General features: G+C 52.2%; 1 protein-coding gene across 2 annotated transcripts in view; it reads right to left on the minus strand.

Annotated features, from left to right (window-relative positions):
* Positions 1-22536, minus strand: part of Fam3b (FAM3 metabolism regulating signaling molecule B) — a 35146-nt gene extending 12610 nt beyond the window's left edge. For both annotated transcript variants that reach the window (XR_007347799.1, XM_015478788.2), the window contains exons 1-3: positions 22390-22536; positions 17401-17544; positions 2738-2861 (exon numbers count right to left, since the gene is read on the minus strand). Coding sequence is in view for 1 of the 2 variants with exons in the window: in XM_015478788.2 (XP_015334274.1) it covers positions 2738-2861; positions 17401-17544; positions 22390-22408 (287 nt within the window). In the remaining variant the exon portion in view is untranslated. The remainder of the gene's footprint in view (positions 1-2737; positions 2862-17400; positions 17545-22389) is intronic.
* Positions 22537-23247: the final 711 nt, after the last annotated feature.

The raw sequence follows: 23247 nt of genomic DNA on the forward strand, positions 1-23247 counted from the left end.
GAAGAACTTGGATACATACATGTTTAAGGAGCTCAGGAAAGTCCAAATAAGATACACTACAGCACACACATCAGGGTACAAATGCTGAAAACCAAAAACAAGTAAAAAAAATCCTAAAGACAATCAGAATCACAAAGAGGAAAGGAAATTACTTTCACATTTGCAGCAATTAGATTGTTGGGTGATTTCTCCAAAGAAATAATGAAGCTGGAAGAAAATGGAATAACACCTCAAACGTTTCAAAAGAAAACAATGACCAACACATCCGGCCAAGATATCTTTCAGGAATAAAGATGAAAGACAGATATTTCAAAGAAAAATGAAATGCAAGAATTCACCATTAGCAACCCACAAGCAGAATTGGCTCTGTGTCTTTTGCTGTGACAAATCTTACCCATAAGTATAACCTTGTTTGGTTCCTAAGAGTCCTTCTAGAGAATAAGTGGTTGTGAGACCCTCCTTCACCCTGAACTCCAAAGTCAACAGAAATGTATACACATGGGCACCAAGAGACATAGACAGCACTAGTCAAAAATAATTGGGAATGACCCAAATGTCATTCAACCGTAGAATGGAAAATAGCAAGGCAATATTACACAGCAATTCAGATCCACAAAAATAGCTATGCCCAACATCAAGGACAAATCTCACAAATGTCATTTTGGGCTAAAAAGACCAGACACAAAAGAGCATATAATTTATGATTCCACTCATATAAAATCCAAATACACAAGATTAAACAACAGTGTTTGCAATGTATGCTTAGGCAGGGAAACCATCAAGAAAGGCAAGGATATGATCACCACAGAAGAGAATAGAGTGCCTTAACACAGGGGCTGCACTTGGCAAGGGTACACAGAGGGCCTGCGGAGTGCTAGCGATAGTCTACTGCTTGACCTGGATGGCGGTTACACAAGTGTCCACTTTATAAGGATCAGTTACAAAATCACATACCACAGGTTATTCATGGTAGCATTATTAGTAATACCCAAAGATCTGACACATTAGAACTGCCTGTCAGTGCAAAACTAGTTGAATAAACTATGAACCATCCCTGTGGAATACTATGCACCAATAAAATAAATTAGGGAAATCTCTTTGTACCGACAGGGAGTGATCTCTATTATACTGTGAAGTAAGGAAAGCAAAGTGCAAAACTGTGCGTGGAGTTTACCACCTTTTATGTAAGAAAGGACGTGTCTGTGTGTATATGTGTGCATATATATATATATGCACACACATATATCTGTATATATACACACATATATGAATATGTAGCAAAAGAAAAAGAGAAAGTGAAGGGTCAGGAGATATACTATATATGCACATATACGCACCTATTCATACATGCATATACATGAACTCACATAGGCATGCTTATAAAACTCATATATTGGTACATCTACATATATATAGAGAAAGCTTATTTTGCCAAAAAAAGCAAACATTAGAGGGATAAATCAGAATTTAATAAAAAAAATTGAGATGAGAACAGGAGAAAAATTGGAAGGTATAGGGAAGATTTTTCTGAATGTATGTTTTTGGATACATAATGTTAATTTCTGAACCATGTAAATATATTACACAATCAAAAATTAAATCCAAAGAAAAAATAGAAAAAAAAATCTTAGAACTAAAAATGAATTGAAATGAACCTAATCATATCAAGTATATAACACAACTATGGGAAAAACAACTCTTTCACATGACTTCAGTCATAATACTGCACACTGCAGTGTAATATTTTTAAAGAAAAAAAGAACTGACAAAAAAGTCTCACTTCACTCAATAGCTGAATTGAGTTCTCCTGACACACATTTTGAAAGCAGGTGTTAAACCGCACTAGGAATGAGGTTCTCAGTGAAAGGAAGGAGTTAAAATGTGAAATCAAAGCTCCTAATGGAGGAAAAATCCTGCTGTTAAATGTTAGCTGGAAATACCAGTGCAAATTCTCCTTTCCCGGGAAATGCATTTCTCGCCTCTGTCCACTAACCATGCTCAGAAGTGGTTCCATCGCAGCGGCTCCCGGAAAGCACCGACAGAGGAGCTGCTCGCTGGAGAGCTGCTGGGGCACAGCTCCCCACAGCGAGCCTCCTGGCTTCCAAATCCCACACCCATTAAGGGAAAGTCTCTTTTGAGAAATGGCTGGTTTCAGGTCTGAACCGAGAAAGACTTCAGAAGAGCACGCTGTGCTCCAGGGCAAAGAAGTGCTCAAAAATAAAGAGCAGGTAACTGAGCAGCCCTGATGACCAGACAAAGGGAATTTGGAGTTAAGAATCCCACCAGGCCCGATGGCTTCCCTGGGGCAGTGCGCCAAGCCCTGGAGAAGCGCCAACTGCACAGATTCTCCCACCTGGAGAGGAGGGGTATTCAAAGGCCTGTCCCCTGGGAGGTGCACAGAGGGTGGGGACCATAAAGAACAACCCACAAGCTCTGTCTGCCTAACTCCACGTTCCCATGGCTTTGGACTTGGCCACGTGCTCAAAGTAAAGGATGAAATATAAACTACAAAACCGAAGCAGCTCAGCACAGGACGCACACCCACCGCTAGCGATGATCAGCGTCCCTCCCTAGCAAACACAGCCAGCAAGGCGTGATCCTTCCCTCCCAGGTGCACGGGGCCTTAGGCGGGGGCCAGGGGCATGAGAGTCTCCTCTCGCCAGCCCTGCCACTTGGGCAGCCTCAGAAGGGACTGGTGGGCAGACTCTGTGCTTTCTTCCTGAACACCGCTACTTACAGCTCATCCTCAAAGCAGATCTTGGCGTACTTGTCGCGACCCCCGCCGCTGAGCAACCGGTAGGCATAGCTGTTGGTGGGGCACGCGGTCCAGTGGTCACATTTCTGCCTTCTGGGGGCAGGGGCTGTAATACAAAGACCATCATGGCATCACTGTTAGCTAACAGATGCACCTGCTACCTGTCCAAAGGGCAGCAGCTCCGCTCCAGCACTCCACCCACAATCCCAGGGAGGGGAGGACCCGAGGGGGGGGCTTCCCGCCTCATTGGGATCACTGCAGTCCCCCTGAAGGTGCACGGTTGACATGACCTGCTTTTTGTCTTGAGTGACACTTCACATGGAGAGGTTTTGAGCAGGTGCGATTTCAGAAGTGTCAGAACCACCGTCCACGGCTGCTCACCACAGCTGGCCTGCTGTGCCCCGCACACTTGCCTCACAGTAAGAAAAAGACCTCAGATGCTGTGGCTTGGAGATGAGGCGCCCCCTAGAAGCTCCTGTTAGTGCAGGGACGTTCAGAGGTGGAATGACCCGACTGTGACCTAGGTGACCCAGGCAGGGCAGCGTGGTTGGAGGTGGCCCCTGGGGCTGCCCGGGAAGGGTCGCTCTTTCTGCAGCCCTTGCTCTCTCTCTGCGTCCTGGCTGCTGGGAAGGGCAGCTCTCTTCCGCTGGGCTCTTCCCCCAGGACTTACTGCTTTACCTTTGGCCCAGAGCAATGAATTCAGCCATTTATGAACTGAAACCTCTGAAACTGGGAGCCAAAATGACCTTTTTCTCCTCTAAGTGGTTCTTGACAGGTATTTTGGTTGCAAAGCTAATACACAGGAGTCTAAGAGTGCTGGTGAACAAAGACAGACACGCACGGGGATCCGCACACGCCCATCACACAAACGCCACACGGCATGCCACATCCAACACTGTGCACACCACATACAGCACACTCTGTGCACACACACACCACGTACTACCAAACGTCATACCACACAACCACACAACATACCAAGCAGAACCAGCACACAAACACCACACAATATACCACACACACACATACGACACACACACGCACTGTACATATGCAAACAAACATGCTCACACATACCACACAGCCACCACAATGCGCACACACACACACACACACACACACACCCCTGAACACAAATGGCCCACCTCCTCTCCCTGGAGTGTGAGGGACTGAGCTTTTCTGCCGGGGTGCTATGACAGCAGAGTGGCCAGGCCCTGGAGATGTCCACTCCAACTCCCTCATTTCACAGGGGCCAGCCATTCGGGAGGGCTCAGAGGCCAGCCTGAGGCTGGGATGGGAGGAGGCGAAGGCCCTGGTTCCCCCTGGAGCCTCAGCCCTGGCTCACTGAGCAGCTGCTGCACCCGCCCTGCTCACTCAGTGGAACACACGGGCTGTGGAGCTCTCGTGCAACCAAGGTGCCCAGAGAGAGTCCAGGAAGCGCCTGTCACCCCCAGGTCAGCCTCTCACTGGACCTGGCCTTCCCTGTGAGCCTGTGCTTTCCTGACTCATTGCACAGGAATGTCCAGTCACCAGGTGGTGAGGTACAACAGATGGCATGAGTGGGACTCCAGGGTGCCACACAGATGACAGAACACGGAGCCGGGAGGCCAGGACCGAGGAGATGACCAACAGCAGTCAACAGGACAGCGGTTCCTCACCGCCCCGATCGTCTCAGACAAAAATGGGTTGGTTTTTCCAATTAAAAGACATAGAATGACCGAATGTATCTTTTAAGAAGACCCAGCTGCTGACGAGGCCACTTCACCCTGGGCACACCCTGACGGGAAGTGAGCAGGTGGAGAAAGTGCTCCATGCGATGAAGCCAGGAGGGTGGGTGGCCGCCCTGGGTGAAGTGGGTGAGTCCAGTGCAAAAGGGGTGGGCTCAGGGCCGGGGCTCAGGGCCGGAGCACTTGACCACTGTGGCCAAGGCCCTGGGTTCTATTCCCAGAAAAACAAAAGGGCAGAGAGGTCACCAGATAATGATAAAAAAGCCAATTCACTGAGAAGCTGCCATGATTGTAAGTACATCCTCCTCCCACCCTGGACACCTAAAGAGGAAGCAAGGGACCGGAGGGAGAGAGGACTGAGAATAAACAGTAACAGGGACTTCCAGACGCCGCTTTCAACAGTGGACAGGTCATCCAGACAGGAAGTTAACAAGGAAACACTGGACATTATCGTAGTCCTTAAGGCTGCCATGAAAATCACTTTAAACTGGATATTGATAAACCACACACGTTCACTTCTCAGCTCTGAACTCTGGGCAGCCTGAGGCCAAGGCACCTGCACATTAGGGGTCTGGTGGGCTCAGCTGGTGAAGAAGGCCAACACCCTCCCCTTCCCCTCAGGTTCCAAGAGCACTGCTCCATTACGAGGAGCGGCTCCCCGGCGGGTCACTCACCTCTTAACACACCACACCAGCGATGCGGCTTCAGCACACGGATCCTGTGGACACAAACCCACAGACCATCGCAGACTCAAGCTACACCGTAGGCCAAGTGGACCTGAGAGACAGACGGAGCGCTCCACCCAACACCAGCAGCACGCACGGAACATTGTCCAACCAGAACATAGCGAAGCAGAGACCAGACTGAGTAAGTCCAAGGAGACCAAATCCACATGGAGCGTGCTTCCTGACCACGGTGGTAAGAAATGAGAAATGACCACATGTTGAGAGCCACAGCCGAAGGGGCCCCAGCAAACTCCCAGTGCCGGTGAAGACAATGTAAATTGTTAAGAAAATTGTTTTCTTTTAGTGCCTTCTGTAATGTTACATGATTTTTTCTTTAGCCATTTTAAGATTCTTCTTTTGTTATTTTGTTTCACTTTTGTTTTAAGTTGCCTGTCCCTGGAGATGTGTAAGATGGAAATTTGGGGTATTTTTGCTGATGATGTCATCGGTGGTACAATTTTTCCAAAAGGAGCCGTCAATTGGCTTGGTGTATCTTCCTCCCTTCTGCTTGTCATGATCGTCCAGCTAAAATTTGGGGGCCAACAGAGGTGAGGCAAAGAACCTCACCCCCCCCGCTGATACAAAGACCTCTCCACAGGTGTGGCTGTATACTGGACCGGTAGTCAGTGACGGGTAAGATCCAATTGCAATGGTACCAACCTAACGGGTAAGGACCATATGTACTATTGGACAACCTAAGGCAGGCACGGTCCCTAAGCCACATGCTTGTTGTTTAAACAGAGAGGGGGAGATGTTGAGAGCCACAGCCGAAGGGGCCCCAGCAAACTTCCAGCTGCCAGCAAACTTCCAGCTGCCGGCTGATGATTGGCTCACAGCGGCCCCAGCAACATCTAGCTGATTGGCTCCTCTGCGGTGATGCTCATTGGGCTGTTTCCCTGCCCTTTCAGACCACGGAGCTGCTCATTGGGGGACTTTTTTTTTTTTGGCTCCGCCCCCCAGCCAATCGGCCTCAAGAGCAGGAGGATTGTGGGAGGTGGAGAGAAGCTTGTGTGGGAGAGAGAGGCTTGTGGAAAGCCGGTGGTGGCAGTTGAGGCTCTGAGGGTTTTTCCTGAGAGGCTGTTTTGTTTGGTGTGTGTGGTTCTAAAAATAAAGTTAGTTTCTTTTGACAAGTGGCTCCTGATTGTGCCCAGCCAGACTGCGGCAACCACAAGTGCAGTGCAGAGACTCCACAGGCACGTCCAACATGCTCCTGAACAACCACGGGTCAAAGGGAAACTCACACACATCTGTGACCACAGGAAGGGGAAGACAACATGCATGTAGCAAAAGTTGGTCCAAGAGAGAAGTTTCTAGAAATAGATGCCTACACCAAAAAAAGCAGGAAGATCTCAGTACACAAGCTAATCTTATGCCATCAAGAACAAGAAGAGCAAACTAACCCCGGAGTTAAGGGCAGGAAGGAAATGACAAAGAGGAGAGGAGAAATAATGAAATAGAGACTAAGACAACAATAGAAAGGTCAATGAAACAAAGAGCTGTCTGTCTGGTTCTTTTTAAAGGAAGACCAACTTGACAAACCCTTAGATTAAGAACAGAAGAGAGAAGACCAACTAAAACTGGAAATGAAAGAGGAGACGTTCCAACGGACACGAGGTCACAGGGGGTATTAGGAGCAGTTCCACCTACAGACTGCAACCCAGAACCTGTGAATTCCTACCTACAACCCGCCAAGCCTGAACCACCAGAAACAGGCCATCCAAACAGGCCAATGACAATAAGGACATCAATCAAAGTCAGACCACGTCCAACAGAAGCCCAGTGAGACGGCTTCGCTGCCGAATCCTACCAAACAGCTGAGGAAGAACACACACCAATCCTTCTGAGCCCACAGACACTGCAAAGGAAGAGACACTTCTGAACTCACTTAACAGGGCCAGAGTCCCCTGATACCCAGCCAGGCCAGGGACCAGGAGGAGGCAGAACAACAGACCAACACCTCCAACGGGCATAGGTGCCAAGTCCTTAAGAAAACAGGTTGGATATGACCAAACCACAGACAGACGGGAGTGACAAACTAAAAAGCTTCTGCACAGTCACAGCGATCATCAACAGAGGGAAGGGCGAGCTACAGAATGGAAGAGAGATTTCCAAACCGTGCATGTGATAAGGGCTAACGTCCAAACATATAAGGAACTCAAGCAATTCAATAGAAAGTATGGTTTCCAGCCTGACTTCAACTGGGCAAACGACTGAATGGACATTAGTCCAAAGAAGATAAACAAATGGCCAAGAGGCCTATAAAAAAGATGCTTGCTACCACAAATAATCAGGGAAATGCCATCTAAAACCACTATTACATGAGCTGTTACAAAAGAGCCTAATGATAACATGTGGTGGCAGGGTGTGGAGACCAGGGAGCCCAGCACACTGTTGGTGGAGATATAAAGTAGAATAGCCATTATGGAAAACAATATGGAAGACCCTCAAAAAATTAAAATAACTTCCATATGATCCAAAATCCCCCCTCTGGGTATTTCCAAAGGAAATAAAATCAGTTATGTGGGAGAGCCATCTGCACTCCTGTGTTCATTTCAGCATGATTCAAGATACAAAATCAACCTACATGCCCAGCAGTGGATGAATGGATGAGGTATTTGTGCACAGTGAAATACTATTCAGCCTTCAAAAAGAAGAGGATTCTGTAATTTTTGGTGACATGGATGAACATGGGGACATTATGCTAAGTGAAACAAGCGAGGCACAGAAAGGCAAATACCACACAATGTCACTCATACGCTGTTATGGTTTGGATGTCGAATGTCCCTGGAAACATCATGTGGCAATGCAGGGAATGTTCTGAGGTGAAAGGATTAGATCATGAAGGCCGTCTCCTTGCCAGTGGGTTAACAGCGGATCCCTGGGCTCCCACTGTAAACTGGCTGGGTGTGGCCGAGGATGACGGTCCCTGGAAGCATGCCCCTGGGGTTCTATCTTGTCCTGGCTCCCGACTCTCTTGCTCCCTCCCTCTGCTTCCCAGGAGCGAGCAGCTTTCCTGTGCTGTGTCTGCCTCACCTGGGGCCAGAGCAAGGGAGTTGACCAGCCACGGACTGAGCCTCCGGAACCCTAAGTCCATAATAAACTTCTCCTCCTCCGAGTTGTTCTCATGGGGCCTCTGGTCTCAGTGACTAAAAGCTGAGTAACTCATGTGTGGAATCCAAGAGGCCAAACCCAAGCAAGAACTAGAAGGGAGGTTACCAGAGGCTGGACAGGACATGGAGAGGGGAGGGGGCTGGGGAGACGTTGGCCAGAGGACACAAGTTCTCATTCGGCAGGACATCTGTTCCCATTAATTCAAGAGATCCACTGTGCGTCGAACCTGCTGAAGGAGCAGGTTCTAACAGTCACACTGAAACCAGGATGTGAATGGAAGCACGTGTTAATGGCCTGATTCACCACCCCACGGTGTCGACAGGGAGGAGAGCACCACACTGCGCACCATGAATACGCCCTTCAGAGCTTTGTATCTAAAAACAAGTCGATGGATCAGAGTTGACTGAAGAGGTACCGTGACCCGCTGGAGTGGGACTGCAGAGGATCGCGGTGATGTCCCTGTGCCAGCGCAAGACATTGCACGTGGCCTGAGCTTCTTGGTGACCACGTCCTCCCTCCCAGGAGAGGTGGTGTTGTGGGTGCTCACGCTGACCCCGAGGGCTCCCTCACCTCCTTAGGTCTGGCTCTCTTCCCCTGCCCCTGGCTCATCTCTGGCCCTCCTGCCCCACACAGCCCAGCCCCACCGTGTCTCACTTTGTTGTATTTTATTAACGCCTATCCCTCTGCACTAGCCCCCAGTTCTTCTCAAAAGTCCTTGTGAGAGCAGGGATTTGTCTGTCTGGTGTTCACTGTCCCCAGCCCCTCGCCGCACACTCTGCGATGTTTGTTGAACGAATGGGCGAGTACTGGATCCTCGGTGTTGCAGGAATCTACCGTATGTCAGCACGCGGGGCCAGAGAAACAGACCTGCCCCTGCAAAAGCAGCAAGCGAGAGCTGGGCTGCGGCTCAGGGGCACAGCAAGCAGGTAGCGCGTGAGGACCTGGGCTCCGGGCCCGGCTCTGGAAGGAAACCAAGCCGAGCCGTCAACAGACCCAGGGACTGCGCTTCGTGGTGTTCTGAACACGTCCTACCAAGGCTCTGGGCGACCTCCACCAACTTGCCTTCCTATCGATTCTGCTTTTTGAACAAGGGAAAACTATGGGACTTTCTTATTCTGCAGAAAAAAAGTTGAAAATAATAGTAGAGAGATAAAAGGGAACAAAAAATCTTAGACTTCGTTTTTTACTCTTTGGTGCATTTTCTTGTGGACTTTTTAATGTATGCAGTAGACATCTACAAAGGTAGATAAAACAGGTTGAGCATACTTAAAGAGTATGTTATGCTACTTTAATTTTCAAATAATATAGTTAATATAGTTTCATTTACTTCCAGACACTTAAAGGAAGTGTCCAGCTGTTAATATGGACATTACTATAGGTTGTTGTTGTTAGTTTTTAGTTTGAATAATGATGTTTGTTACTTAGGTGTCACCTAAGATACTTCGAACATAGTATTTGAAAATGTAACTCACTTGTTGCTTAGAAGTGGGTGGTCCCAGCTCCCACCTCTGCAGGCACGCTGCGTACACAGACCCGGGTTGGAGAGAATGCTCTCAAGACAGGACACATGGGTGCATCCTCCCCGGAGCCTGCATGTCCCCTTAACCTACTGACTGTCCCTTAGGAGGCACAGACCTGACTGCTTGCCCTGGGCAGTGCTGTCCTGGGCATAATGGGTCCACAGTTCCCTGAAGCCCAGAAGACCATCCACCTCCAGGTCTCTGGCCACCCTCACAGGGCTGTCGCCAGTGTGCTGGGTCCCGAGTCCACTCAGCTGGAGGCCAGGATCTGAGCCCAGGCAGAATGGCCATGTGTGCATCAGGTGTGCTCTGTCCACCCGGAGGGGGCGCCCCATGCACCCCTGGCCTGGCAGTCCTTACCAGGGACACCAGGTACTCAAGAGGATAGTTGCCACCAGGTGAGTACAGCCGAGTATCCTGGGAGGTCACTGCTGTGACTGCCTGCTGACTTCCCACCTTATCTTGCAGTGATCTTACCCCCCGAGCGTCACATGAGCCAGATTGGTACGTCCCAAAATCAGTGTAGGAAGCAGAGAAGCTAAACTTAAATTAGAAGTCAAATCGCTAAGCCAGGCACAGTGGGGCACACCGTAGTCCCATTAACTGGGGGGAGGGGGGGCGAGATAGGAGTGCACGTTTGGGCCAGCCTGGGCAACTCAGTCAGACCCTGACTCAAAATAAAAACGAGAAAGGGCTGGGGATGGAGCTCAGCGGCAAAGCCCCAGGGGCTTCAATCCCTGGTACCCAAGTAGAGTGGGGGAAGGAAAAGGGAGGGAGGAGGGCAGGGGGGCAGTTAGCCCCCAGTCATGGGAAAGAGGAGGCAATAGGCAAAAGAGCATTTCCTTCCAAAAGTGCCAGAAAGGTTGATAGAACCTCGGCGCTTCTACCCCAGAGCTTAGGGCTATGCCTGCACTACCCCAAAGCTCAGTTGTAACTTTAGGAACTCAGTTTTAACTTTTTCCTTTCTGAAACTAACAGTGAGTGATTCAAGTGACGTCTATTTCAGGTTTTAAAACTTCAGAAGAGAGCCCGGGGCTGACCGCATAAGGGCACGTGCTCTGGAGACTAAGGGGGTGCAGAGGGGGGTGTCTGGTTCCTCACAGGGTTGGGACAGGTGCAGAACCCGTGGCACTTCCTACAGTCCCAGTCTTTATGAGCCGCCACATTCCCTGGACACACAAATGACCAGGTGGCTGAAGAAGGAAGCCCGCTCCTCACTGCAGAGGGGCACAGAGGGTGGACACAGCTCTGAGCAATGGCTCCATCCTGTCCCGCGGGGCCGCCTCCTGGGGCGTCTCCGGGGACTTCATGGAGGCTCTCAGGGCTTTTCCTGAAACTCCTTCCCAAGAACCTCCATCTTGTTCTGCAGGCTCTGCGTGAAGCCAAGTTTAAAACGAAACAAATAAAGGTTCTTGGGCTCAACCCTGGACTTGCAGGGTTTTATAATTTTCTGGAGCGGGGTCCAGGAAACTGTTTTAAAAAACACTTCCTGGTTTGGGAATGCTGGTCTTATTCACCCCTTTGAGTGAGGAAGATGATTTCAGAGGTTTACGGATGTGGTAGAAGTCACTAGAGTGTTGAGGGAAGACGGGACCCTGTCGGTGCACCCGAGGCACTCAGAAGACCGCTGCTGTTCACTTCGGCCACTTCAGATCACCCCTCTGTTCTGTGGGATTAAACTCTGGGCACAGCCATGGGAGGCCAGATCCCGGTGTTCTGCCCAGAGAGGCTGAGCGCTGAGTGCCCACAGCAGGCGGGCATGGTGCCAGTGTTATCTTTACAGAGCCTGTGCCTAAGCAGGGGACACCAGGAGGGAGGAGGAGGAGGGGAGGGAAGGGCAGCCACAGGGAGCTGGACACACGCACGCCCAGCCTGAGGACGCCCCCAGAGACAGTGACGGCCAGGAAGGGCCCCGGGGCCAGCAGCTCTGGGACCGGTAGCATGAAGCCGAGAAAGCGGTGCCCAGCGATGCCAGTGGAGGTTGGTGACAAGGGGCAGCGGACGGAGGCAGGTGGCAGGTAAATTCTCTCCTGTGCACTCAGGCCCTGGAGCGGCCTCGCTGTTGGCCGACTCCCCTGCAGTTCTTGCAGGGCTCAGATTCCAGAGTTCTGCCAAGGCTCTGCAAATGCCCTCGACAAACTGGAGATTTTAAAATTCTAAGTTGGCCTGAATCGTCCTGATTTGTAAGATATTTAGATTCATAAACCACAACACGTATTTCTTTAAAAGATAGAAATGTTACAGCAGATGATTTCTGTCTGTTCTCCCTCTTTTGGGCCCTGGGGGTTGAAATCCAGGGGTGCTCTACCACTGAGCCACATGCCCAGCTCTTCTGATCACTTATTCTGAGACAGGGTCTCACCAAGTTGCCGAGGCTGGCCTTGAACCTCCCCGTTGCTGGGATCACCGGTGTGTGCCACCACTCCTGGATCAGAAGTGTCTAACTGAGAAAGCTTAGTTGGTCATTTTCTGATAGCACTCAAACTTAACAGCCTTGACTTGCCTATCCATTTTTAGGACATGCTTCAGACTGTATATGTTTAGGGACTCAGAAATCCATGTGCTGTGACTACCACGTAGCCCTGGACACAAGTAAAGAATCAATTTGTGAAAAAAGAGTGGGCTTCAGTGTCAGAAAGCACCTCATGTGTGATTCTCACTCAGGACAGTTTTGAGGATGTCACAGGTTGGCGGGACCTCTCCGTTAGCCTAGGGACGTCTGCCTACTTCCCCGCCCATCCTTCCCTGTGGCCACAGCAGTCCTGGGGCCTCCTCTTCCCCTTGCTTGGCTCAGCTTCACCTGGGTGGGTGGCCATTACATTTATGCCTGGTGGAGGCTCCAGCGATGGCATGCTCTGGGCTCCCAGGACAAAATAACCGTCCACAAGCACCTTGCTCCTGTGGTCAGCCGAGGGCCTTCTTTGAAAGGTAGTGTTTGCTTGGAGATGCTGCCAGCTCTCCTTCTGCATGTATGTGCGGTTACAGTGTCTGGCAGAGGGCTGGTGCAGAGTCAGGGGAGGCTGAGGCCTCAGGGGTTTCAAAGGCACATTTAATGCAAGAATTGGATTTTTTTTTTGTACTGGGGATTGAATCCAGGGGTACTTAACCACTGAGAAACTAACCAACCTATTTATTTATTTATTTATTGAAAATTTTGAGACAGGGAATAATTTGCTTAGGGTCTCAATGAATCGCTGAGGCTGGCCTTGAACATGTGATCCTCCTGCCTCAGCCTCCCAAGCTGCTGGGATTATAGATGTGGGCCACCATGCCCAGCTTAATGCAATATTCTTAAAGATTAAAATGAATGTAAAACAATTCATGATGAACAAATACAAACCTTTTAAAGAAAGGTAAACACAGACAGGTAGGACCCTGGGAGGGCTTGCTGCCTCGTCTGGTGAGAGCCCCGAAGGGAAGAGCAAGCCAGCCCTGAGTTCTGCAGAGATCCGGGACAGGCAGCCCCTGGGCTCTGCCCCAGTCTGCAGACCCAGCCTGCCGCAGTCTATCCCAAACACTTGAAGCAGCCCACATTGGATGGCAGAGAGCTCCGTGGGCCACCCCAGGGCCGGCGGGATTCCTGAGGACATCACGAGGCTGCCCAGGCTGCCCAGGGGCGTCCTTCAGAGCCCAGCAGGCCAGGCCTCCTCCCAGGGCTGTGTCCTCCTGCTCCTGTTGACTCGCGTGTCCACCCTCAGGTCTGTCTTTCAGGGCTTGCTACTGCGCCCCTCCCCTGACCCAGGCAATGGCAAGGCCCTACTGAGGTGGATGGCGCAAGGCGTCCATCCTCGGAGGAGCGCAGTATGTTTCTGGGAATGGGCTGATTTGTTTTTGAATTCCTTTAATAAGTACAGTTGCGACTTCTCATATGACCATGAAGTATGAAGGAAAAAACATGACTTTCCCAATTAATGCAACTACTTTTAAAGAATGGATCTGTTTGCTCTAAATGCAATGATTCAGCTGTGGAGCGTAAATTGTTAATGTCTAATGAAAAACTCCCTGTATTCCTGTCAAGGAAGTTTTTGAGAAATTAAATTAAAATCTAGAGAAGAAGAATTAATGTTAAGAAGACAGATTAGTGCTTGGTACTGGGCTACTTGTTCTTGTTCCTGTGCACAATGGTTTGTGCTCTTACTCTTGTTTGATTAAAATTAATAACAAGTCAACCACTTGCCGTAACCATGGCACCGGTTCCAGTCAGTAAGTCAAGAAAGAATAGTCAAGGTATAGGCCAATAGTTTGGGGCATTTCTAACTATTATTAAAAGTTAACTAAGCAGAAACAGCTCAAAGCAAAATGCGAACTGAAAGTACAAATGCTTGCTTATGCATAAGCCAAGATACATTCTTCTATTCTAATTGTAGCTACGTAATATTTTGTTTCTTTGAATAATGATTCCTGTTTTGTAACCACAAAGTACTGTGAGCCTGCCAAAATGAAAAGTATATATGATCGACTTCACAAGATGGGGATCAGCACCTTCACTTTGGTGTCTGTGTTGTTTCTCCACCCCCCTTTCGCCGACTCCTCACCATCCGTTCGTCTCCTGAGACCCCCTGTTGGAGCTGGTCTCCGACAGCCTGCCACCTCTTGGCCCTTGCGACTGGCCCAGCACAGGGTCACCTGGCCCTGTTCTTGTAAATGAACACCGAGGTCATCTCCAGTGGGGACGCGGCGCCCTCCCCCATGAAGGAGGAGCTCTGCAAGTCCCTGCAGGACGGGAGCGCATGTGGGGCTCCTGGACTGTCCCAGCAGGGCCACCCTCCTTTCTTTGGCTTCTCTTGCAGCCGCTCATCCGGGAGTGCCCACACTGGTCTCAGCCTTGGTCTGCCTCACAGCCTGACCCTAGGTGCTGGCCACGTCATAGACGGACTGGGGACTTGTGGATGCTGAAAACATACGTTGCCCAGGACAGCCTTCGAGCTGCCCTGCCTGGGCGAAGCTGACGAGAGCTCGCAGAGCCGGTGCTGACCCCTGGCCCATCCCTGCCCCTCCGCAGCCCAGCGGAACCACAGTTTTTCCTGCCTGCTTAGGAGGAAGGGGCAGGGGCTCCTAGCAAGAGCCTGGATTCCAAGCAGCATTAGCCGCCCTGAGTGGCTGTGGCCACAGCACCTGGACAGGAGCGTGCTGGACAAGGCCATTCCCTGAAAGCTCTCCCGCCAACCATGTTGGGGACACCAGGACCAAACACCTTGCTGCAGAACCGGCACGGTCCCGTGAACCCCGTGAACTCCGCGTTCTGTGCGCTGTCTCTCACACTCCAGCACGGCACGCGACTCACAAGGCCCACCCCAAACTGTGCCCAGCAGACACTCCACAGTGGAGCATTCCTCCAGGTGGAGACTCCAGGCCAGGAGCCAGGACGTGGCCGTAACAGCTGCAGCCACCACCTGCCACCCCTTTCCCTCACCCTGGGTTCCTGTGTCTGGGATGCGCTTGGGATGCAATGTCCCAAGGCTGCCCTCGCCGGGAGCTGAAGCCACCTGGTAATGAGCCTTCTAAGAGGCTGGTCTCAGAGGCCCTGTCTCCAGGACAGACTGCACACTGTATGTAAACGGGGACTGACACGGGACTGAGCCCTGGAGGTGTCTTCCAGGTCCTTGTGCAGCAGCATTAGGTCATCTACGGTAGGTAGGGAAGGGACAGCGAGGGGACAGGCAGAGCCAACGCACAAACCTCCCTAAGGCCCAACACAACTTGTAGTCAAGTCCTATGGTTCCTTCTTTCTTTGGCCATAAGAGAATATTAAATGAGAAGGAGTCGCTTCTATAAAAGTTTCTTCAATTAGTACCTAAGTTTTGTATCTGTGCAAGTTAATTTGTTATACTTTATGGGCTGTCTTAAAAATATACTGACATCTAAGGAATAATGAAAATGTGGTACATACAAACAATGGAATACTACTCAGCCATCAAGAATAAAATCGTGGCATTTGCTGGTAAATGATAGAACTGGAGACTATCCTGCTAAGTGAAACAAGCAAGCCTATCCCAGAAAACCAAAGGCCAAATATTCTCTCTGATATGCAAATGCTAACACAAAATAAGTGGGGGTGGTGTGGGGATCAGACAAAGGGGAATGAAGGAAAGGGAGGGGAGATGGGAATAGGAAAGACGGTAGGATGAAGTGAACATCACTTTCCCGTGTTTATACATGAATACACGACCAGTGTCACTCCACATCACGTACTACCACATGTACATGTGACACGTCAAAACACTTTCTCTGTCATATATAATTAAAAAGAACGAATAAAAAAGTAAAATATTTTAAATAAAGAAACTGTTGGAAAATAAAACAAAAACAAACCATATATATATATAGGCATCTGCTTCCAGTAGAAATTTTTAAAAGGATACCACTTACTACTCTACTGTTTATTCCACAGGGCCTCTGACATAATTGTGAAAGCATCTTTTTTTTTAATGTTTTTTAGTTGTAGATTGATTGATTGATTGATTTTTACGTGGTGCGAGGATTGAACCCAGTGCCTCACATGTGACAGGCAAGGGCTCTACCACTGAGCCCCAGCCCCAGCCCCTGAAATCAGCTCCTCTATTCTAGCTGTATTCCAGGTGCCCATCCTGCCCTGCACGTGACGTCTCTCTGTTAGGCTCCTACCTGAGCTGGTGACTTAGCTTTGGGCTCTCTCCTCGCTGACTCTGAGAGCCTTGGAGCTCAAGGGTGGACCTTGAACACACAGGTGTCAGACTGCGGCAGGGAGCAGCGGGTGCTGATGAACACCTGCTGCGTTAACAAGTGCACGCCTGTGAGGGCGGGCATTCCCTTCCGAGTTAGCATCTGCCCTGGAACGAGAACTGGCAAAAAAAATTGGTGCCAGAAAATAAGGGGCTGAGCAGGAAACGGCTGTCGCCAACACCACATCTGCATGCTCCTGAACCCCCCCTTTCCAGCCCCCAGAGGTGTAACAGGCATTTCTGTGGGCTACAAACCACCCAGTTCGTGGTATCCTCCCACAGCCACTGGAATGAACTAGGACACCGTGCCTTACACCAGACCTGCAAACTGCCCTCAGAAATATGCGTGGCTCTGTCCCTTGCTTTACTGACATCACTTCTTGGCCCTGCGCTGAGCCTGGGGAGCAGCAGGCCTAGTAAAGCCCAGGCTATGGGGCTGAGTCCCATAAGTGACTGGCAGGGAGGGCTGCACCCATCCCAGGCTGTGGAGGGGCCGTTCTGCCTATGGATGGAGAGTGTCTCCTTGGCACCCCACACTTCTTTCCTCTCCATTTACAGACTGGCTTCTGCTCCCAAGATGGGACCCGATAAGACGGCATTGGAGAAGTTCAGTTCTTTAGAAAATGTAAAACATTCCTATGTTTCCCCTGGGAGGAAGCTGAGATCTGCTACCTACAGAGGATAATTCAAGGTCAGGCTGTGGTTTGGGGATCATGGCTAAGCAGCTGGGGCCAACTGGTCATGTCTCCCATGCTCGTGAGCAGTGGCACCTGCCTCCACGTGGCGTGGGGACTGCTGGAGTGGCCATCCCCAGAACCTTCCCTCCCCTGCTCCCCTCAACAGCTGGGGTCAGGTACTCACCTTTGAGGACAGGCCTCTCACCAAGGCTGCGAATGTTATAGGCGGCACTGGACAGATGTGCATCTGGGATGAGCTCTGCCAGCAGGTACCCGGAGTACCAGGCGCACATGGAGGCAAGGACCAAGAAGGCAGCCTTGAGAGCACCTGGAACAAAGGTGGACGGTGAGCACTGACACGGGGTGCACTGGGCGCAGGTGCCAGCCCTCTCTGCCTGCACAGCCTTCCTTCCTGATCGTGAGGCACGGCCTCAGCCGGCCTGCTCTGAAGGGGACTTCCGGGAAGGCGGTGCTCAGAGGGGGAGGCCGTGGACAGGTGAGGACCCCTCAGCTTGCAGCGCTGGGATTCGATGCAGGTAGCAGATAACAGACAAGAGCCGTGTTGCCAGGGCACGTTGCTGCACGGCTGCTGCGGTCGATGGGCCGTTGAGCACCTGGGGCCAGCACCACCAAGGCAGACCCAGCCACCAGTCAGATCCTAGACCTGCTCACTGAAATCTCTGAGGGCAGGTCTCGGTCTGTTGACTGTGGCTACGTCTCTGTGCTGAGAACGCTTGGCACCGGTACACACGCTGTAGGTGAAGCCGGCCTGTGACGCTGGAAGAAGTCCCCACGTGCATCCTATTGTCAGGGACACCCGAGGGTCTCCAAGCAGCAAGTCCCTGGAGACACCTGTGCTGGAGAGCTCGGCGCTCTCTCTCCTGCTGCAAGAGTGGTGGCTGGAGCTCGGCACCCCCAGGGAAAGGCCTTGCTCCCCGAGTGCGGAGCCCGTGCAGCCCTCAGAAAGAGCACAGGCAAGGCCGGGAGGGAAAAGGGAGCAGGGAGCAGGCGGGGCATGACAGGATGGGGGCCCCACTCCCAGCTGGTCAGCCGGGAGAGCGGAGGTCCCCAGACTCACAGGAGCTGTTTCTCCCCACCCAGAGCCTCGAGCAGAGACGAGGCTCCTCACTGTCTGGGCCAGCACACGTCCTCAGCCCTGTGAGTGTCCAGCCCTGGAAGCTGAGTTCAATGTTGAGCCTCCAGCACAGCAGCCCCTGGCTCCCTCTCTGCACCAACCCTCTCCCCATGGGAGCCGAACCCTCCTGACCCGCTATCATTAGCCCTGCAGTGGGCCCAGGTTCCACTCTCCAGGGCCCGGCTGTGGTCCCAGACCCTTCCCTTAGCACTCAGAGGCCCGTTCATCCTGCAAGGACCCTGTGGCAGGAGTCCAAGCTCCCAGGGAGCCATGCTGAAGGACTGACACGCCCAGAGCCCCTTGGGGTTTTGCTTTCCAGTATGCCTTTCAGTGCCAACTCCTTTTCTGTTTTCAAACCAGTCTCCAAGATTATTGGGACAATGTGCAGGGCTGGCTTTTGTTGGGAAAGGCTGTAGCATGGCCATGTCTTTGCTGGGGATGAAGGGACATCTCAAAGCCAGAAGCAGCCACGGAAAACAAGATGAGGCTGAGGGCTTGGCAGGCCCTCCCTTGCACCTCCCCAGAGCCAGTCACTGTGGGCACATCACTGTCCCCAAATGCTCTGCAGTCCTCACCCCTTGGCCTGCAGAACACTCCCTCCATGCCGCCTGTGGCTGAGCCTGGTGGCACCCTGGGAACTAAATGGCAGGATGTTCTTGAAAGTTCTTTTGGGTGGACCGTGTGCATGGACAGGTGCAGGACATGTCCAAAGATAGCAATAGGTCACAGCTGGCCGATTTTATCCAAGTGGCTGAGAAGACAACTGGCACTAAACAACCTTCAGATGGTCTTCTGGACCCTATCCCACAGCCTCTTGCACCATGAGCTGTTCAGAGCTTAGAGGAGACAGCGTCCCCTCCCCACGGAGGACACCAAGCACTGCTTGGAATGGAGGTACAATCTGGTCCTAGTGGACAAGGACACACAGGTGGATGTGACAGAAAGGAGAGCCAATCCTCACAGTGCGAATTTGACACCTTGAAAAGGTCGTCTGTGAGCGTCCTCCCCGGACATTTCTCAGCGTTCCCAGTGAGGCCGGAATCAGACAGGCAGACAGCGGGGGTCAGACCCAGAGAAGGAGGGACTGAGATGCTAACGTCTTCACAGTATCAAGAACCTGCCCTGCTCCAACCTGTTGCCAAGGTAACCTGTCCCAGGAGTTGCCCCTCCCCACTGGGAGCCACAGGTTGTTAATGGTGTGTCCTGGGCTGCTCCACCTGCCCTTCCCCCTTCAGCCCACCTGGCTCCCACCTTTGGCCATCCCACGGAGCATTCCTGGGCCTAGTCACGTCCACAGGAAGGAGAGAGAAAGGGGAAGAGGGCAGGAGAACACAGGAAGCCTAGGACTTATAAAAAGGCGGAACACCTCGCCTCTTGGGATACCAAGAGGCGTGGCCCCCTCCTCCCTCCCGGGAGAAGTCCACGTTACCCCCTTAAATAAGCCCTGCTTTATGTGCTTCCTCGGCCTGCTTCCCTAATGTTGTACTTCAACCTGTGGGGAGCAGGACTGCCACCAGTAACCAGCAGTACCACTAGGAAGGTGTAAATTGTGTTGTGGTTGAAGAGCACCGCTGGTGGCCTCCAGGCTGCGGACAGTCTAGCTTCCTGTGATAACGCGTGGCTGATGGCAGAAAGCGAGACCTAGAGCCAGGACCACCTCTAGGATGGGAGAGTAGACCTAATAGCACCCACTGGAATTGTCCACCTTCAGAAGGTGGGCACACACCGGGCTGAGACTGGCTCTACCACAAAGGCACAAAAGTGTCCCAGCCACCAGGAGGACAGGACCAAGGAGCCAGCCCAGGGTGGATGAGACCAGGCAGCTTGGGTGTGTTTCCCAGGGCTGCCTTAGGAGTGCCACAGGCTGGGGGGCATTTCCTCAGGATTGTGAGGGCTCGAGGTCCCAGATCAGGTGTCAAAAGACTGTTCCTCCAGGGCCACTCCTTGATCACAGATGGCGTGTTCTGCTGGTCCTCACGGGGTCATCCCACTGTGTGTGTCCTGATCTCCTCTTCTTACCAGACACCAGTCATATTGGACTGGAGCCCACCCTAAGGACCTGATTTTAACTTAATGACCTCATGAAGGCCGCGTTTCCAAAACACAGTCCCATCGTGAGGTTAGGGCTTTAGCACAGGACTTTGGGTGGAAGCCAAAGCCCCTAACCCAGCATTAGCCCGGCATCAGGCAGGCTGTGGCCTAGGCTCTCTGTGGACTGGACAGGAGGTCCGTCCGTGGGTGACAGCAGAATGGGAAGGACCGGAAGCAGCCTGTCAGGATGAAGGTCGGGACCTAAACTGAGCACAGTGCCTCCGGGTAGGTGGGAGGCCGGGCCTCTGAGAGGTAGTACCTCTGTAGACCAGGTACTACCCTGGTGGGAAGGGCCCCAGCAGCTGGGGCGGAAGTGCTGAGTCCTGGAGCCCTCCTGGACTCTGTAACCAGGACCCCCCTCTCCTCATGTGATTATGCCGCCACCACCGGCTGGTGGCAGTGTCCCGGGAACGCGTTCCACCCCGCAGATGCGCCAGGAGCCTCAGAGCTCCTTATCTAATTCTCAGTTCACAACAGTGATGTGATCTGAGCTTCTCAGAGTGACTGTTCTCACTGCCACACGCCCAGATGAGGACAACCCTGGTGTCCCTGGGAGCTTTGTGTGAAGGGATCACATGGCTCACAAATGAGTCAGGAGGGCTGGGTGTGAAGAAGTGGAAGGTGAGGGAATCCCAAGACCCAGAAAGGATGGAGACGCTCTTCCGACAGCTGCAATGCGGTCAGTGCCCAAGGGGGGCGCTGCAGATGCGTCAGTCCATCACTGACCAACAGGACACGTTCTGAGGAGCAGCGGGTCTCTGGGGATCTTATTGTTATGCAAACATCATAGACCTCTAACTGTGACTCTGACTCACTAGGCAGCGTCACGCTGTGTGACCTTATACAGGAACACGCATGCACGTGTCACCACCATTTTGTCCCACAATTCACAGCAGTCAGCAAAAGCAGCATTGTTCACCCATAAACAGTTTGGTTTGTTTGTTTGTTTTTTTAAGAAAATAACTTTCCACAAGAAGGCAAAACCTTAAAGTGTGGTTTTTCTACATTTGGGGATGTAGGCTGTGCTGAGGGCTTTCTGGAGTGGACACTGGTGCTGGGAGGGTCACCCTCATGCAGAGACGGACTCAGAGGTAGGGAGGTGACCCCCAAGGGAAGCTCAGAGCTTGCCCTTCTGAGCTGCCCATGTTTGCACAGGGCTGTGCCCTGTTCTCTCTCCCCTGGAGGAATCGGCTTCCTCCTCTGGTAGCAAGAGAACAATAGCTAAACCCACTAGAAGGGCAGGTGAGCCTCGGGGGACAACCAGTGGGCAGCAGCTGTGAGACCCCTCTGCTCTGAGCCAGAGTGGCTGGTGGAGACAGTGGGTGCCCCTCCCCCTGGCTATCTTTCTAAATCTCTGTAGCGCCAAGAATTTGACAAAGAGCAAACTAAAGACAGCCCTATTTTAAAAACTGAAATGCCATGGGGACTGTCACAATCAGCCAGGGCCAGGCATTTACTTCTCATGCCACCCTCAGCCCCCTCCTGCCAGAAAGGCTCCTGAGGGTCCCCCGCACTTTCCACAATCCCTGGGCTGCTCAGTTTGAAAGGTGGCTCCTGCCCTGGGGAGTCCCCAGGAGCCCCAACCAGTGGGGAGCCAGCCCTTCCTAAGGTGGGGCACCCCAGCCCCCACCCGAAGGCACTCACTCTTGGCGGCTGCAGTGTGCCGCCTGCCTGCCCTGGATAAGGTGTGCGCTCACCAGCACCAGCCCCAGCAGAGTGGCAGGAGCTGGCAAGAGCCGCAGGTTGGAGAATCCAGCCCAGCCCCTCGGAAACCTCAGCCCCTTTGACACTGAGACCCTAATTCTGATCTGGGTCTAACAGGAGACCGTGCCCCAGCCCCACCCTTCTGGCTCAGTGTGGCACATCCAGAAGGGGCAACAGGTGACTCCCCTTCTCTGGATCCCTTCCCTCCCACACACTCAGAGGCAGAGGTGGGGTCGCACTCACCAGCAGCCACAGGGCGCATCTTCTGGGTGCTGCTCCCGCCTGCCTGGTCCTGGGGAGCTGCTCCCGCCTGCCTGGTCCTGCAACCTGCAGGAGCCACTGACTGGGCAGCAGGAAGGACCTGTCCTGGGGGCCGGCAGGAAAGGGGCGGGCCAGTATTAGCAAACGACAGGTACTGGCCAGGCAGGTTCAAGGTTCAGTGGGCAGGTATGGGCTGGGCAGGTGTGGACAAGCAGTGCACCAAGGGGCCCGAGGGCTGCCAGTGCTGGAGGCTAGACACGCCCAGCCAGGCCTGGGTGACCACAGGCCAGAGCTGATAGGACCTGGGAAGCCTGGCAGGGTTTGTAGAGGGAGGACACAGTGCCTCTTAATGCTGTGTGTCCCCAGGCTCCAATTTAATGTCCTACAACAAAAAACAGGTGCAATGCACACCTGGCTGAGCCTTTTATACTCAAGGCAGAGTCCCAGAATCAAGGTGCCCTGCACCCAGGCCCCCATTAGAACAGTGCACTCCCAGGCCAGCTCAGTGCCCACCTCCTTTACTGATGGCAAACTAACTTCAGGGAAAAGAGCAAGGCCAATACCCAGCTTCTGGGCCATAGTCAAGGTGGGCAGTCCCTTTGGTTACAGTGACCAGGGAATCTCAGAGCAGGGGTTGGGCAGGCATGCGGGGGAGACAGCCCTGAGGACATCTGGACGTTAGCAGGAGCAGGGATTTCCTCTGGTCACCTACAAGTCCACTTTTATTCCAAGCACCCACCCGGTTTTCATTCTCTGACCCACTCTAATCCAGAGGCTGTGGGCCACCGGGGGCAAGTCACGGGTCCTGGGGAAGCGGGCATGTTTGCTCAGACCTCCTGG

The sequence above is a fragment of the Marmota marmota genome, unplaced genomic scaffold (genome assembly GCF_001458135.2).
Source record: "Marmota marmota marmota unplaced genomic scaffold, marMar, whole genome shotgun sequence".
Classification (NCBI taxonomy): domain Eukaryota; kingdom Metazoa; phylum Chordata; class Mammalia; order Rodentia; family Sciuridae; genus Marmota; species Marmota marmota.